This window comes from Anomaloglossus baeobatrachus, chromosome 6 (genome assembly GCF_048569485.1).
Source record: "Anomaloglossus baeobatrachus isolate aAnoBae1 chromosome 6, aAnoBae1.hap1, whole genome shotgun sequence".
In the NCBI taxonomy this organism is placed as follows: Eukaryota; Metazoa; Chordata; class Amphibia; order Anura; family Aromobatidae; genus Anomaloglossus; species Anomaloglossus baeobatrachus.
The window spans coordinates 213,924,631-213,940,643 of record NC_134358.1 but is presented as its reverse complement, the minus strand read 5'-3'; the positions used below and the strand labels follow the sequence as shown (position 1 = coordinate 213,940,643).

Here is a 16,013-nt window from a genome sequence, read left to right as displayed (position 1 = left end):
TTTATCTATGGTTTAGTTATTTTAATTTATGGTTTATTTATGTGAGGATAAAATTTCAGAAAATCTCAACGAAAAACCCTACTACTGTAATAGGTAAAAAACTAAAGCAAAATAACTCTTAAAATTCACAATTTTATTAATATTCAGTAATTAAAAAGGGGAAAGGAAAAATCCCAACACCTATATCATAGATTAATAATAAAAACTTCAATAGATATTTATAGAGTACAAGGGAGGGGCCTGACCCTTATATCGCCCTAAACTCGCCCTTTCCTTTATGCCGCGGAGGTCGGCACCCTAAAGCCTGCGCACCTGGCGCCCCCGCTCAACGAAGACTATCCCTTCAGGCCCTAAAATGACCCTAGCGGATGTGAAGGTGATAGTACTAGAAAGGATTCAAAATCCAACAATGAACCAACAGTCAGATTTAGTATAGATAATACGGATACACTATAGCCAATATGGTTAAATTGGGAACATAGCAGGGTACAATGACCCAAGAAAACCACTCCTTTGCCCCCTGAACCTGCACCCTCACTATTTTGACCGCATCTGGGCTGGAGGGTGAGAAACTGAGGAACTGACTGATGGCTGTAATGGGGATATTGGATCGGCTTCTTATCCAGGTATTCCTTTGAGGAATGTCCTTATCTGATGAACACTGAGACCATGTGCCCACGCTGAGGAAAATGCGCGGATTTTGCCACAGATTTCTAGCGGAAAAGCCGCGGATTTTCCAGAAATCTGCAGCACAGCTACTCCCCAGCCATTTCTATGGCATTTGGGAAATGCTGAGCCCACACTGCGGATTTTTCCGCAGCGGAAATTGTGCGGATTTTCGTGCGGAAATATCTGCAGCATGTCAATTATTGTTGCGGATTTTCGTGCGGATTTTGCCTATTCAAATTGAATATATATATAAAAAAAAAAAACGTCAAATCCGCACCTATGAAAAGGTGCGGATTCCGGGGGAAAGCTGCGGATTTTGATGCAGAAAAATCCGCAGATACAGAGTCCCGTGGGCACATAGCCTGAGGCCTAAGATAAGTGGCTAACGCCTTGTATTTTGAATGGTGGCTGCTTCTTGTTCCTTTTAATTTGTTTCTATCGCTATTTAAGGCTATGTGTCCACGGTAGAATGTTGCTGCGGATTTTTCTGCATGAAAATCTGCGACTTTCGCGGCAAATCCGCACCTTATTTTTGCCGCGGATTTACCGCGGATTTTTTTTTTTTTCCCCCATTCTATACCCAAAATCCGCACCAAAATCCGCAACAATAATTGACATGCTGCAGATTTTTCCGGATCAAAATCCGCAGCAAATCCGCCGCGGAAAAATCCGCAGCATGGACACAGCATTTCCAAAATGCCATTGAAATGGCTTGGAAGTGCCGCTGCTGCAGATTTTCGGAAAATCCAAGGTAAATCCGCGGCAAATTCGGCGCAAAATCCGCAGCGTGGGCACATAGCCTAATAGTCAAAAAACTGGTGAGAGGTTCCCTTTAATAAAGACCATTCCCGTCAGAACTTCACATATATTATACACTGAAAACGAGTGCAGCCACTGTGGGGGGCCCCCCCGGAGCGCTGTGCAGCCACTGTGGGGGGCCCCCCCGGAGCGCTGTGCAGCCACTGTGGGGGGCCCCCCCGGAGCGCTGTGCAGCCACTGTGGGGGGCCCCCCCGGAGCGCTGTGCAGCCACTGTGGGCCCCCCCCCCCCCGGAGCGCTGTGCAGCCACTGTGGGGCCCCCAGAGCGCTGTGCAACCACTGTGGGGCCCCCAGAGCGCTGTGCAGCCACTGTGGGGCCCCCTTGAGCGCTGTGCAGCCACTGTGGGGCCCCCGGAGCGCTGTGCAGCCACTGTGGGGCCCCCGGAGCGCTGTGCAGCCACTGTGGGGCCCCCGGAGCGCTGTGCAGCCACTGTGGGGCCCCCGGAGCGCTGTGCAGCCACTGTGGGGCCCCCGGAGCGCTGTGCAGCCACTGTGGGGCCCCCGGAGCGCTGTGCAGCCACTGTGGGGCCCCCGGAGCGCTGTGCAGCCACTGTGGGGCCCCCGGAGCGCTGTGCAGCCACTGTGGGGCCCCCGGAGCGCTGTGCAGCCACTGTGGGGCCCCCGGAGCGCTGTGCAGCCACTGTGGGGCCCCCGGAGCGCTGTGCAGCCACTGTGGGGCCCCCGGAGCGCTGTGCAGCCACTGTGGGGCCCCCGGAGCGCTGTGCAGCCACTGTGGGGCCCCCTGGAGCGCTGTGCAGCCACTGTGGGGCCCCCGGAGCGCTGTCCCCTCATTCTGTGTGAAAACACTTAAGTAACCTCGAGTCAACACTTACAGGCTTAATAAAAGATGGACTGTCATACCAAGGCTTCTTCCTGTGGAGGCAGAAAGAACAAAAATCAGCAGCACTCTACAATGGGTGACTGTCACCCGCAGTAACTCACTGTCGCCAGCAGGTGGCGCTCTGCTTACTTGGCTTTGGTTGAGAATTTATGTATCAGGGACTTGGCGGAGACTGCTGGGGACAGATGGACACATCTTCTGTGCTGGTCAGGACTGGCGACTAAGCAGGGGCAGCGTGACCTGGCAGCATTCGGATACGAGGTGGCACGGAATAGCCGTGACAAGACTGCCGCGGACATCCTCATGGCTCTGCAGTCTACAGCCTTCCTGTAGATAGGCAATCTGCGGCTACGACTGCTCAGACCTAAGTAGCAGATACAAGGTAATATTGTGTGCATCCAGCAGATGGCGCACTGAAGCGCTCAGCAAATACATGTGTAATGCGCATGTGCGAGCAGTGACCGTGCAGTCGCGATTCTGTAAGCAGCAGATATGGCCGCAGGCTGCAAATCACGTGACAGCAGCACATATCTGCGTATCTGTCTGTGCCTTCATTATGGCAGCTGTAAATGACTTATGCATTACACTACAGTACAACTACACATTTTGTTTTACATTTTTTAATCAAAATTATGGCTAACTTGTTGGAACCAAACAGACCCCATAAATTACAAGGCCCTGGCGCCATTGGCCTCAGTCATTTTCAGCTTTTCGGAATTTTACTTTCTCCGCAACAAGTACAGGAGATCAAATTCTTCCAAACTTTTCATTTTCGGAGCGATACCCATGGCTATGGCTGTACGAGTGCACGATATTACGGAACGTCATTTATAGATTAGATTTGATTAATTTTTTTGCGAAGAAAGAAATATGATTGACATGCCACCTTTGTTTTCTTCATGATTCATTTTTTTTCACTATTTGCTGTGATAATAAAAAGTTCCATTTTTTTTCCTTGGCTAAATACTTTAATACCTTCACAGAATGAAATATCTTATGGAAAATTAGTAATGTATATCAACACAGGGAAATATACTCAACTAGTACACCAGAAAAAAAGGGGGGGAAGAGGTTTCAGTTTCTCAATAATTACACTCCATGTGGTACATAAGGTAAAAATGCATGAATCGGAAAAAAATGATAATAAATAGATTAAATATGCCCATGAAGGTATCTACAGGGTATATAATATATGTACAATCTACACAACCAGTAAAAGGAATATATCTACAATTCATAAATATATAAGATTGATCTTTAGATACATTTATATATAAGATTAATCAATAAATATGTGCAAAAAAAAGCTATATATAAGCAATCTACAGGTATATAGATACAAATATTGTTTGTGCTAAAAATTACAAAAATTGATCATAAATATATAAAAATACATAGCTTAAGCCAATCAATCAACATGTGCAATCCAACTGATGGATGTACACTGTGTGCAGAATTATTATCCAAATGAGTATTTTGATCACATGATACTTTTTATACATGTTGTCCTACTCCCAGCTGTATAGGCTTGAGAGATAACTACCAATTAAGTAAATCAGGTGATGTGCATCTCTGTAATGAGGAGGGGTGTGGTGTAATGACAACACCCTATATAAGGTGTGCTTAATTATTAGGCAACTTCCTTTCCTTTGGTAAAATGGGTCAGAAGAGGGATTTGAATGGGCTCTGAAAAGTCCAAAATTGTGAGATGTCTTGCAGAGGGATGCAGCAGTCTTGAAATTGACAAACTTTTGAAGAGTGATCACCGAACAATCAAGCACTTCATGGCAAATAGCCAAGAGGGTCGCAAGAAGCGTGTTGGGCAAAAAATAACTGCCCATGAATTGAGGAAAATCAAGCGTGAAGCTGCCAAGATGCCGTTTGCCACCAGTTTGGCCATATTTCAGAGCTGCAACGTTACTGCAGTATCAAAAAGCACAAGGTGTGCCATACTCAGGCACATGGCCAAGGTAAGGAAGGCTGAAAAACGACCACCTTTGAACAAGAAACATAAGATAAAACATCAAGACTGGGCCAAGAAATATCTTAAGACTGATTTTTCAAAGGTTTTATGGACTGATGAAATGAGAGTGACTCTTGATGGGCCAGAGGCTGGATCAGTAAAGGGCAGAGAGCTCCACTCCGACTCAAGACGCCAGCAAGGTGGAGGTGGGGTACTGGTGTGGGCTGGTATCATCTAAGATGAACTTGTGGGACCTTTTCGGGTTGAGTATCGAGTGAAGCTCAGCTCCCAGACCTACTACCAGTTTCTGGAAGACAACTTCTTCAAGCAGTGGTACCGGAAAAAGTTGGTATCGTTCAAGAAAAACATGATTTTCATGCAGGACAATGCTCCATTACATGCATCCAACTACTCCACAGCGTGGCTGGCCAATAAAGGTCTAAAATATGAAAAAATAATGACATGGCCCCCTTGTTCACCTGATCTGAACCCCACAGAGAACCTGTGGTCCCTCATAAAATGTGAGATCTACAGGGAGGGAAAACAGTACACCTCTCAGAACAGTGTCTGGGAGGCTGTGGTGGCTGCTGCATACAATGTTAATCGTAAACAGATCAAGCAACTGACAGAATCTATGGATGGTAGGCTGTTGAGTGTCATCATAAAGAAAGGTGGCTATATTGGTCACTAATTGTTTTAGGTTTTGTTTTTGCATGTCAGAAATGTTTATTTCTAAATTTTGTACAGTTATATTGTTTTACCTGGTGAAAATAAACAAGTGAGATGGGAATATATTTGTTTTTTATTAAGTTGCCTAATAATTCTGCACAGTAATAGTTACCTGCAAAAACAGATATCCTCGAGGCTAAGAGCCAAATCATAAAAAAACCCACTCCAACTTCCAAAAATATTAAGCTTTGATATTTATGAGTCTTTTGGGTTGATTGAGAACATAATTGTTGATCAATAATACAAAAATACTCTAAAATACAACTTACCTAATAATTCTGCACACGGGGTAAACTTTATGCAAGGAGTGCCAAAGATTAGCTTACTCTTAAGATCTACCTATGATTCAACATATAAGATGTGACACCCTGTGTGCATGAAAAGAGAAATCTCAGAATTCAATGGTAAATTTAAGTGCTAGGGGATCTTACAGCACAGACTAAACTGGTATGACAACCTGCATATCTAAACGAAGTTGATGCATGAACATACCGCCAGAATTGGTGTAAATGTTGTTACCTGAAGTATGTTAAGTCATGCTGTGAAAATCCCCTGGAGCTGGAACCCATGTGCCTGACGCGCGTTTCGCGGTGGCTTGTGTGACACACCTCGTTGATGAAGCCACAGTGAAACGCATGTCAGGCGTAGGGCTTCCAGCTCCAGGGGATTTTCACAGCACAAATTAACATCAGGTAATAACATTTACGCCAATTCTGGCGGTATGTTCATGCAACAATTTTGTTTAGATATGCAGGTTGTCATACCAGTTTAGTCTGTGCTGCAAGATCCACTAGCACTTCAATTTCACATTGATTTCTGAGACTTCTCTTTTCATGCACACAGGGTGTCATATCTTATATGTTGAATCATAGATAGATCTTAATAGTAAGCTAATCTTTGGCACTCCTTGCATAAAGTTTTATATCCAGCAGTTGAATTGCACATATTGATTGATTGGCTTAATCTATGTATTTTTATATATTTATGATAAATTTTTCTAATTTTTAGCATAAACAGCATTTGTATTTATGTACCTGTTGATTGCTTATATATAGACTTTTTTGCACATATATATTGATCATTCTTATATATAAATGTTTTTATTTTGATCAATCTTGTATATTTATGAATTGTAGATTAACTGGTTGTGCAGATTGTACATGTACTATATACCTGTACATACCTAATTGACAGATATATTCATGGGCATACTTAATCGATTTATTATTAATTTTTTCTGATTCATACCTTTTGCCTTATGTACCCATATGGAGTGTAATTATTGATGAACAACTGGAACCCCCCCCCCTTTTTTTTTTCTGGTTTACTAGTTGAGAATATTTCCCTGTTTTGATATACATTGTGTTAAATTAAAAAAAATAATTTTTCCTTATCATTAATAAAAATCGAATTTATTTTATTGTAATTGATATTGACCTCATTTCTGGGGTCCTGAAACATGGACCTTCAGCTTGTTCATATAGTGCTTCAGAAGACGCCTGCAAAAAAAACCACTCAGAACACAAATGCATGAAGCACTCCTCCTATATAAAAGCACTAGGATGTTCTCATGTACAATCTTGAGTGTCTTCCACTTTCGATTTAGAAAAAACATCATCTGTGAGGCAAAGAAAGTGCATATATTGTTTTTGAAGCAGCTCTAGTGGCTAACGCTGCAAACTAGATACTGTTCAATCAAAAGGCTACAAAACAAAAACCAGTTCCAAAATGCTTTAAGAACCTATCAAAACCATTTCAGGAAAGGAAGAAGTCCTCTGAAGGGCTGTGCACCATGCCAAAGACGTCTATCAGTCAGATTCCTCCTGAAACCCACCGGAAAAAGCACTAAATAAAATAAATAAATAAATAAATAAATAATGAGCATATGCACCTCATTCTCAAAACAACATTGCTGTGCATATATTCTGTCTTTGGTCACTTCATAGCTCTGCTTCACGCTTTGAAGTAGTGACCTGTCCATTCTTTAGAACTTAGGTTTCTGCCACTATTTTATATATAGAATGTAAAAGAAAGACACCAGCAGCAAAGTCATCACAGAAGACATGCAAAAAGACGTAAGAAAGGACGCTTCTGATAATACACTACCGGCGTTTTGCTGAAGCATATTCCTACAGTAAAAACTAACCAAGGTCTAGTGGACTCTGTGTGCACATAACCTGAAAGCTACCAAAATAAGGGGCATTACCTGAGACATTTTTCATTAGATAAGGCCTCCTTCACACTTTTGTATAAAACACGTACGTGAAAAAATAGTATTGTACCGCCCCAGCAGCGGTCGAATTGCTCGTATCCGGGTATCGCTACTCGTAGCTCAAGGGTCTCCAGACCTGGGGGCTCAGGGTCACTCTTAAATGTAAAAGGGGGGTTATTTACAGGGGATTGGATAGTTCATAACGCCACCCGTGGTGTGCGGTAATAGAGAGTACCGCCGCTTCCGTTGGGAGTACCCGGGGTGGTGGAACGGGGGCAGCCAGATGACGTTTCCCTCCACGGGTAGGGAAGGCCCCGGGACTCTGGATGGTGGAATGGATTGAAGGGGAGTGCAGGCTCGCTGGGAGCAGGGGGTAATCAGGTACTCACTCAGAAGGAAAGCAGACGCCGACAACGTAGTAAATTAAGTCTCTGGGTGCCACTGCTCTCTTGGGGGAGCTCGTCCGGGTCTCCATCCCCCACAGCACTGCCTGATGGTCCAGAGCCTTCCTCCGTGCACACGTTTTATTAGTGTCAATGTGGCCCGTAAGCTTGAAGCTGTCCGGGCCCCGCTCCCAAATTTTTGGTGTGAAGGAGCTGTGCTCTCAGGAGCTCACACTTGGAATTTCAGTGGGCTGCTTTGGTTGGAAAGTCCTATCCCCCTTGTAGCGCTAGTGCCCCTGATCTCTGAGCTTTGTGGGGACAGTCCATAAAGGCCCTATCCTCTGCTGGTTAATTGCTGGATTGCTTGACCTAAGGTCCAGTACTCCGACGTGCTTTCGGTCCCAGACCGGCTATTGTACTCGAGCTGCTGACTGTCCTCCAAGACTAGTCCAGGCACCCAGTCCCAATACCCCGCGACCGGGTCTCCAAATCTTCCGGGTGCAGACCACCGTCTGCAACCCAAACTTCTCCTCCCAGGGAGCCACATGCTCCCGCCTAGCCCCTCACTGCTCGAGGGATACTACTCCACTCTTCTCTCGCTTCGCTCCCCTGGAGCCAACTCACTTGTCACCTCCCACCTCTCCGCCTGACCGCTAGGTGGGCGACCCTATTCCAGGTTAGCAGCCCACTGATGTACCTGACAGGGTGTAGTACAAAGTGTGATTAGGATTTTTGGAAGCTAATGGAGGCAGTGCTGCAAGTTGGGAACCCAGAACCAAGAGGGGTTGAGTCCTGCATTGGGAGATAAAGAGCGTGCAGTACCCTGTGACGATCTGACTAGTCCAGGGGCGTCATAGTATCAGTGTCATCAGAGAGTTGGATCAGCGTGTCATCCATATGTCCATTTTTACCATCAGTGTGTCGTCAGTGTTTTGCCTGTATGGATCAAGAAAGAATGAAATTACAAAGCTTCTCCTATACTTTGCAATGATGCCATCCCGTGAACTGTACATGTTTTCAACGGACCCATAGACTTGTATTGGCCCTTGTCATCCATGCGGCCGGTGACAAACAGACATGTCTACCTGTGGTTTGCATGGACCCTGTAAAAACACGGACATGGGAGCAACCCCATAGGTTAAAATGGGCACGTGTGGTATCTGCGAAAAAAAGGGTACCACACAAACGGTAAACACGGATGTGTGAAGATGGTTTAACTTTTGACCACCTCAAAAAAATCTCTGTGTGCACAAAGTCTTAAAGCACCACTCTAGCGATTTAGGTTTTTTTCAGTGCTGGAGTGGTGTTTTAAATGTAATGCGGGCGTCACACGAGACGATCTGTCGTGCGATATGTCGTCGGGGTCACGGTTTTCGTGACGCACATCCGGCATCATTTGCGACGTCATTTCGTGTGACACCTCTGAGCGTTCGCAAATCGGTAACAAATCATGTATCGTTGACACGTCGCTCATTTTTAAAAAGTCGTTTATTTTTCTTTGCGCCGGTTGTTCATCGTACCCGGGGCAGCACACATCGCTTCGTGTGACACCCCGGGAACGATGAACACAGCTTACCTGCGTCCCGCGGCTCCCGCCGGCTATGCGGAAGGAAGGAGGGGGGAGGGATGTTTACATCCCGCTCATCTACGTCCCTCCGCTTCTATTGGCCTGCGGCTATGTGACGTCGCTGTGACGCCAAACATCCCACCCCCTTCAGGAAGTAGATGTTCACCGCCTACAGCGACATCGCTCAGCAGGTAAGTACGTGTGACGGCGGTTTAACGACTTTGTGCGCCACGGGCAACTAATTGCCTGTGACGCACAAACGACGGGGGAGGGTATGATCGCTCGTGCGATCGCACGATAGATCGTATCGTGTGACACCCGCATTAGTCTCCTGCCTACTGTCATGTACTCACCTTCCAGCGACTTCATGGTTTTTCAGCTCCAATTTGGTCCTGTGGCGCCATGTTGTGCCCTTAACTTCTGTCTATACAAAATTTACCTCACAAGGTCTCACTGCACCTCTATGAGACCTCTGGCGCACTCTATGAAACACTGGAGCTGCCGGCAGGTCACAAATCACAGGAGACTGGCAGGAGTGCTGCTGGAAACATATGAAAACACCGGAAGGTGAGTATAGGACAGGGGGCAGATGACTTACATTTAAAGCACCACTCCAGTGCTGAAATAAAAAAAATGATGGAGTGGTGCTTTAAAATGTGTTATGGTGTTATGTACACACTTTTAGGATTCGGCTCCTGCTTGCTGGTACGAGCAATCGTCATATGAACACTCATATGTGATTTTCAAATTTGAGTGCTGGCTAGATTCTTCTCCGCTCCTCTCTACTTTTAATGTTACTTTTCCATAGCTTTAGTAAAATACATGGACGACACCCCCCCCCCCCTAAAAAAAAAGGTGATCTAATAGGCAAAAATGTATGCAACTGAACATTAGGTTCTTAGCTTAATATTCTGATCAGACTATATGAAACCCACTGCCACGTCACAGGGAACCAATGAGTCCTTAACGTTATTAACCCCTTAATGACCGCCGATACGCCTTTTAACGGCGGTAAATAAGGGTACTTCTTCCAATCTGCCGCTTTTTTAAAGCGGTCGGAAAAAAGGGTATAGCGCCCCCTAGAGTCAGAAAATCTCCGGGATTTCAGCTACCAGGGGTAGCTGAGACCCTGGAGATCATGATTCAGGCTGGTTTTTCCGGTCCCCGCTCACATGATCACCGGTATACACGGTATACCGATGATCACGTTACAGTAAATTACAGCGCCGGTAAAGAATGATTTATCTCCCATCTGGCATGATCAAACATGCCAGATGGGAGATAAATCTCCTCCCCGGTCCCACCGGTCCCCCAGTGTCACCAAAGTGCCCCCCCAACCTCCTCCTGAGAATCCAAGATGGCCACGCGCACAGCAGCGCGACACCCACATTTACCCTTTCCCTCTGGTTTCTGTCGCATGTGCCATGTGCCATGCCATCTGGTTTCTGTCGCATGTGCCATGAGAAAACTGCTCCCCAGGCCCTGCCAGGTCACCCCCTATAACACCCCGGTGTTCTCCGGTGTTCCCCCGTACCTGTCGCAGCGCTGATCCCCCACGGCCCCCTCCTTCACAGTGCACGCTGGTCACATGCGCAGAGCGGCTGACAGCTCCGCTTCCTGTGTTCAGAGAGGTGCGCTGGCTGCACGGACTCTGCTGATGTGTCCCGGGGAGAGTGGGTGCAATGCCATTGCACCCACTCTCCTCAAATGGAGGGTCTGCACTCCTAGAAAATGGGGGATACGTTCCCTGAGCGTGCCCCCCATATTCTAGAAGGTCCAGAATCGTCGTGGGACTTCCAAAATGGATTACAGGGGACCCGATTTTATTTTTCTTTTCAATAAATTGGTGAAAGAGAGAATGTTTTGGGGAGTGTTTTTTCAAATATTTTTTTTTGTCAATTTTTTTGTTTATTACTGTCAGTTATGTCTGGTATCAGATAGACGCTGTGACATCACTAATTGCTGGGCTTGATGCCAGGTGACATTACACATCTGGTATCAACCCATATATTACCCCGTTTGCCACCGCACCAGGGCAACGGGATGAGTTGGGGTGAAGCGCCAGGATTGGCACATCTAATGGATGCACGACTTCTGGGGCGGCTGCGGCCTGCTATTTTTAGGCTGGGAAGAGTCCAATAACCATGGCTCTTCCCACCCTGAGAATACCAGACCCCAACTGTCAGCTTCACCTTGGCTGGTGATCTAATTTGGGGGACCCCACGTTTGTTTTTTAATTATTTATTTATAAATAATTAAAAAAAAACAGCTTGGGGAGCCCTCCAAATTGATCACCAGACAAGATGAAGCTGTCAGCTGTGGTTTGCAGGCTACAGCTGTCTGCTTTACCCTAGCTGGCTATCAAAAATAGGGGGGACCCCACGTCAATTATTTTTATTTATTTTTTTTGGGCTAAATACAAGGCTAGGCACCCTGTAGTGCCACATGAAAGGCACTAAAGGGAGCCAGCTTAGAATATGCAGGGGGGGACGTTATATATGTTTGACATCTATCCATTCATCCATTGTAGAATTTTAGGCTATATGCCCACAATCAGGGTTTGCAGCGTTTTGGGCGCAGAGTGTTTTCCCTGCATACATAACGCTGCGTTGTGCAGTACAAGCACAGTGGAAGGATTTTTAGAAATCCCATGCCCAATGTGCTTCTTTTCTCCGCAGCATAAACCGACCTGTGGTGCAGCTTCCCGAGCCTCAGCATGTCAATTTATGCTGCGGAGACAAGAGTTCTCTCTGCAGGTAGAATAGAGCTAAAGTCCACAGCAGCCTGAACCCAAATCGTGGGCATGGGCAGCTGCGTTCTCCAGTGGACAACACTCACATCTCTGCAGGAAGGCTGACACTGTGTACTAGACGCCGTGTTGCTGGATCATGGCCACATAGCCTAACAGTGAGAATATTGTTGCTGCAGCAACATTTTTGTGAAGTACCTGTGGATTCAAAATGCTTACTATACTCCTGAGTAAAATCCTTGAGGGGTCCAGTTTCCAAAATGGGGTCACTTGTGGGGGGTTTCTGCTGTATAGGTACCCAAGGGGCCCTGCTAATGTGACATGGTGCGCGCAATTTATTTCAACTTTTCCAAAATTCAAATGGTGCTCCTTCCATTCCAAGCCCTCCCATTTATCCAAACAGAGATTTTTGGCCATATGTGGGGTATCCCTGTACTCACAAGAAATTGGATAGCAACCTGTGAAGTTCACGTTTTGTTGCTGCCTCTTGAAAAAGTGAGAAATGTGATGCTAAATCAACATTTTTGTGAAAAAAATGAAAATTTTCAATATGGCAACCTAAGCTTATCAAATTCTGTGAAGTATTCGTGGATTCAAAATGCTTAATATACACCTAGATAAAAGCCTTGAGGTGTCTTGTTTTCAGAATGGGGTCACTTGTGGAGGACCTCCACTGTTTAGGCACCTTAGGGGCTTTCCAAATGCGACATAGCGTCTGCTAATTATTCCAGCCAATTGTTCAGTCAAATGGCACTTTTTACCTTCCGAGCCCTGCTATGCACCCAATCAGTTGATTTCCACCACACATAAGGTATCAGCATACTCAGGAGAAATTGCAAAATACATTTTATGCTGTTTTTTTTCCTTTTACTCTTGTTAAAAAAAAAAAAGCTATCTGGTTGAAGTAACAATTTTGTGGTAAAAATGTATTTTTTTTATTTTCACAGCTCAACATAAACTTCTGTGAAGCACCTGGGGGTTCAGGGTACTCACCAAACATCTAGATAAATTCCTTGAGGGGTCTATTTTCCAGAATGGGGTCATTTGTGGGGGACCTCCACTGTTTAGATACCTCAGGGGCTCTCCTAATGCAACATGGCGTCCGCTATTGATTCCAGCCAATTTTGCAGTCAAATGGCACTCCTTCCCTTCCGAGCCCTGCCGTGTGCCCAAACAGTTGATTTCCACCACATATAAGATATCATCAAACTCAGGAGAAATTGCACAATAAATTTCATGGTGATTTTTTTCCTGTTACCCTTGTGAAAAAAAAAGCTAGCTGGTTGAAGTAACAATTTTGTGGTAAAATTTTATTTTTTTATTTATTTTCATGGCTCAACGTTATAAAATTCTGTGAAGCACCTGGGGGTTCAGGGTACTCACCAAACATCTAGATAAATTCCTTGAGAGGCCTAGTTTCCAATATGGGGTCACTTGTGGTGTTTTTTTGCTGTTTACGTACCTTAGGGGTCCTCCAAATGCGACATGGTGCTCGCAATCTTTTTCAGCCAAATTTCCTTTCCAAAATTCAAATATTGCTCCTTTCGTTCCAAGCCCTCCCATTTGTCCAAATGTGTTTCAGATCATATGTGAGGTATCACCACGCTCATAAACAAGTGGGTAACAAATGTTTGGGTCAAATTTTTGGAATTACCTCTTGAAAAAGTGAGAAAATTGATGCTAAAGCAACATTTTTGAGAAAAAAAAAATGACAATTTTCAATATGACAACGTAACGTTATCAATATCTGTGAAGTGCTTGTGGGTCCAAAATGCTCACTATACCCCTAGATAGAAGCCTTAAGGGGTCTAGTTTCCAAAATGGGGTCACTTGAGGGTGGTTTCTGCTGTTTAGGTACCTTAGGGGATCTGTAAATGCAACATGGTGCCCGCAATCTGTTTCAGGCCCCCTTCACACGTCCGTGATACACGTGCGTGTTTGGTCCATTTCCGTATATACCGAAGACACGGCCAAACGTGCACCAATGTTATTTAATGTTTGAGGACACGTGCGTTTTTCATTAAGGTCCGTGGGTCCGTGTGCGTGCTACGTTTGTGTCTCCGTTTTGCACGGATGCATGTCCGTTTTCAGCACGCAACACGCAGCACGGACCCAATGAAAGTCAATGGGTCTGTGCGCATGTCCGAGTGACACGGACGCATCTCTGTTTGCTCCCTGTACGTTTTTTGCTTTTTTCATGTGATGTCGGTCTTTTTTCTTTTTCTGTTTCGTTCTCTCCCTCAGTCTGTCGGTCGGTCGGTCTCTCTCTGTCTGTCGGTCGGTCTCTCTGTCTTATCTGTCCCTCTCGCTGTCTGTCGGTCAGTTCCCCCCCCTCTCTCATACTCACCGTTCCCCGATCTCCGGCGCGGCGCTGCACTGCTGTTCTCTAAACTCCGGCGGCTTTTCCTCTTTTGAAAAAGTCGGCCGCTCATTAAACAATCTCGTATTCCCTGCTTTCCCCGCCCACCGGCAAATATAATTGGTTGCAGTGAGACACGCCCACACGCTGAGTGACAGCTGTCTAACTGCAACCAATCACAGCCGCCGATGGGCGTGTCACTATGGAGCAGAGAAATAAATAATTAAAAAAAACGGCGTGCGGTCCCCCCAATTTTAAAACCAGCCAGATAAAGCCATACGGCTGCAGGCTGGTATTCTCAGGATGGGGAGCCCCACGTTATGGGGAGCCCCCCAGCCTAACAATATCAGCCAGCAGCCGCCCAGAATTGCCACATACATTAGATGCGACAGTTCTGGGACTGTTCCCGGCTCTTCCTGATTTGCCCTGGTGCGTTGGCAAATCGAGGTAATAAGGAGTTATTGGCAGCCCATAGCTGTCACTAAATCCTAGATTAATCATGTAAGGCGTCTCCCCGAGATACCCTCCATGATTAATCTGTAAGTGACAGTAAATAAACACACACACCCGAAAAAATAATTTATTAGAAATAAAAAACACTAACAAATTCCCTGGTTCAACAATTTAATAAGCCCCAAAAAGCCCTCCATGTCCGGCGTACTCCAAGATGCTGCAGCGTCTCTTCCAGCTCTGCTACATGGAGGTGACCGGAGCTGCTGAAGACACCGCCGCTCCTGTCACCTCCACGCAGGAAATGAAGACAGCCGCGCGATCAGCTGAGCTGTCACTGAGGTTACCCGCTGTCACTGGATCCAGGTAACCTCAGTGACAGCTCAGTTGATCGCGCTACTCACATCAGTTGCTGCGTGGAGGTGACAGGAGCGGCGGTGTCTTCAGCAGCTCCGGTCACCTCCATGCAGCAGAGCTGGAAGAGATGCTGCAGCATCCTGGATTACGCCGGACATGGGGGCTCCCCATCCTGAGAATACCAGCCTGCAGCCGTATGGCTTTATCTGGCTGGTATTAAAATAGGGGGGACCGCACGCCGTTTTTTTTAATTATTTATTTATTTCTCTGCTCCATAGTGACACGCCCACCGGCGGCTGTGATTGGTTGCAGTTAGACAGTTGTCACTCAGCGTGTGGGCGTGTCTCTTGGGTGTGTCGCGTGGCCGGCTTATTCGAAAGAGGAAAAGCCGCCGGAGTTTAGAGAACAGCCGTGCGGCACCGCGCTGGTGATCGGGAAACGGTGAGTATGCGAGAGGGGTACTCCATTCAGTCACTCAGGGGATTAGCGGTCACCGGTGAGTCCTTCATGGGTGACCGCTAATCAGGACGCGACACAGACAGAGCCGCGGTATGAGGCTGAAGTCGGGTGTAGTTCACCCGAGTTCATTCTCAGCGCGCGACTCTGTCTGCTGTCAGCCGGAATGTATCAACGACATTTAACATCACACACGGACATTTCACATGGACAACACACACACACGTCAGTTAAGTTTCACGTGCACACACGGCCATTCCACACGCACACACGGCTAGCATACGCAGTTCACACAGATGCCACACAGACCATAGAAACGGACACAAAAACGGAAAACGGACCCGAAAAACGGACGTAACACACGTGCGTGTTTTTTCACGGACGTGTGAAGGGGGCCTCAGACAAATTTGCTTTCCAAAATTCAAATATTGCTCCTTTCGTTCCAAGCCCTCCCATTTGC

At 46.2% G+C, this 16,013-nt stretch overlaps 2 protein-coding genes across 2 annotated transcripts in view; one reads left to right on the top strand and one right to left on the bottom strand.

The window, feature by feature from the left end:
* The window catches only part of RBFA (ribosome binding factor A), a 35,008-nt gene extending 32,307 nt beyond the window's left edge, over positions 1–2,701 (bottom strand). The window contains exons 1-2 of the mRNA XM_075314666.1: positions 2,458–2,701; positions 2,321–2,360 (exon numbers count right to left, since the gene is read on the bottom strand). Of these exons, the coding sequence (XP_075170781.1) occupies positions 2,321–2,360; positions 2,458–2,633 (216 nt within the window). The 5' untranslated portion in view covers positions 2,634–2,701. The remainder of the gene's footprint in view (positions 1–2,320; positions 2,361–2,457) is intronic.
* The window catches only part of LOC142243089 (putative 2-ketogluconate reductase), a 73,766-nt gene continuing 60,273 nt past the window's right edge, over positions 2,521–16,013 (top strand). The window contains exon 1 of the mRNA XM_075314669.1: positions 2,521–2,710. The gene's annotated coding sequence lies outside the window, so the exon portion shown is untranslated. The remainder of the gene's footprint in view (positions 2,711–16,013) is intronic.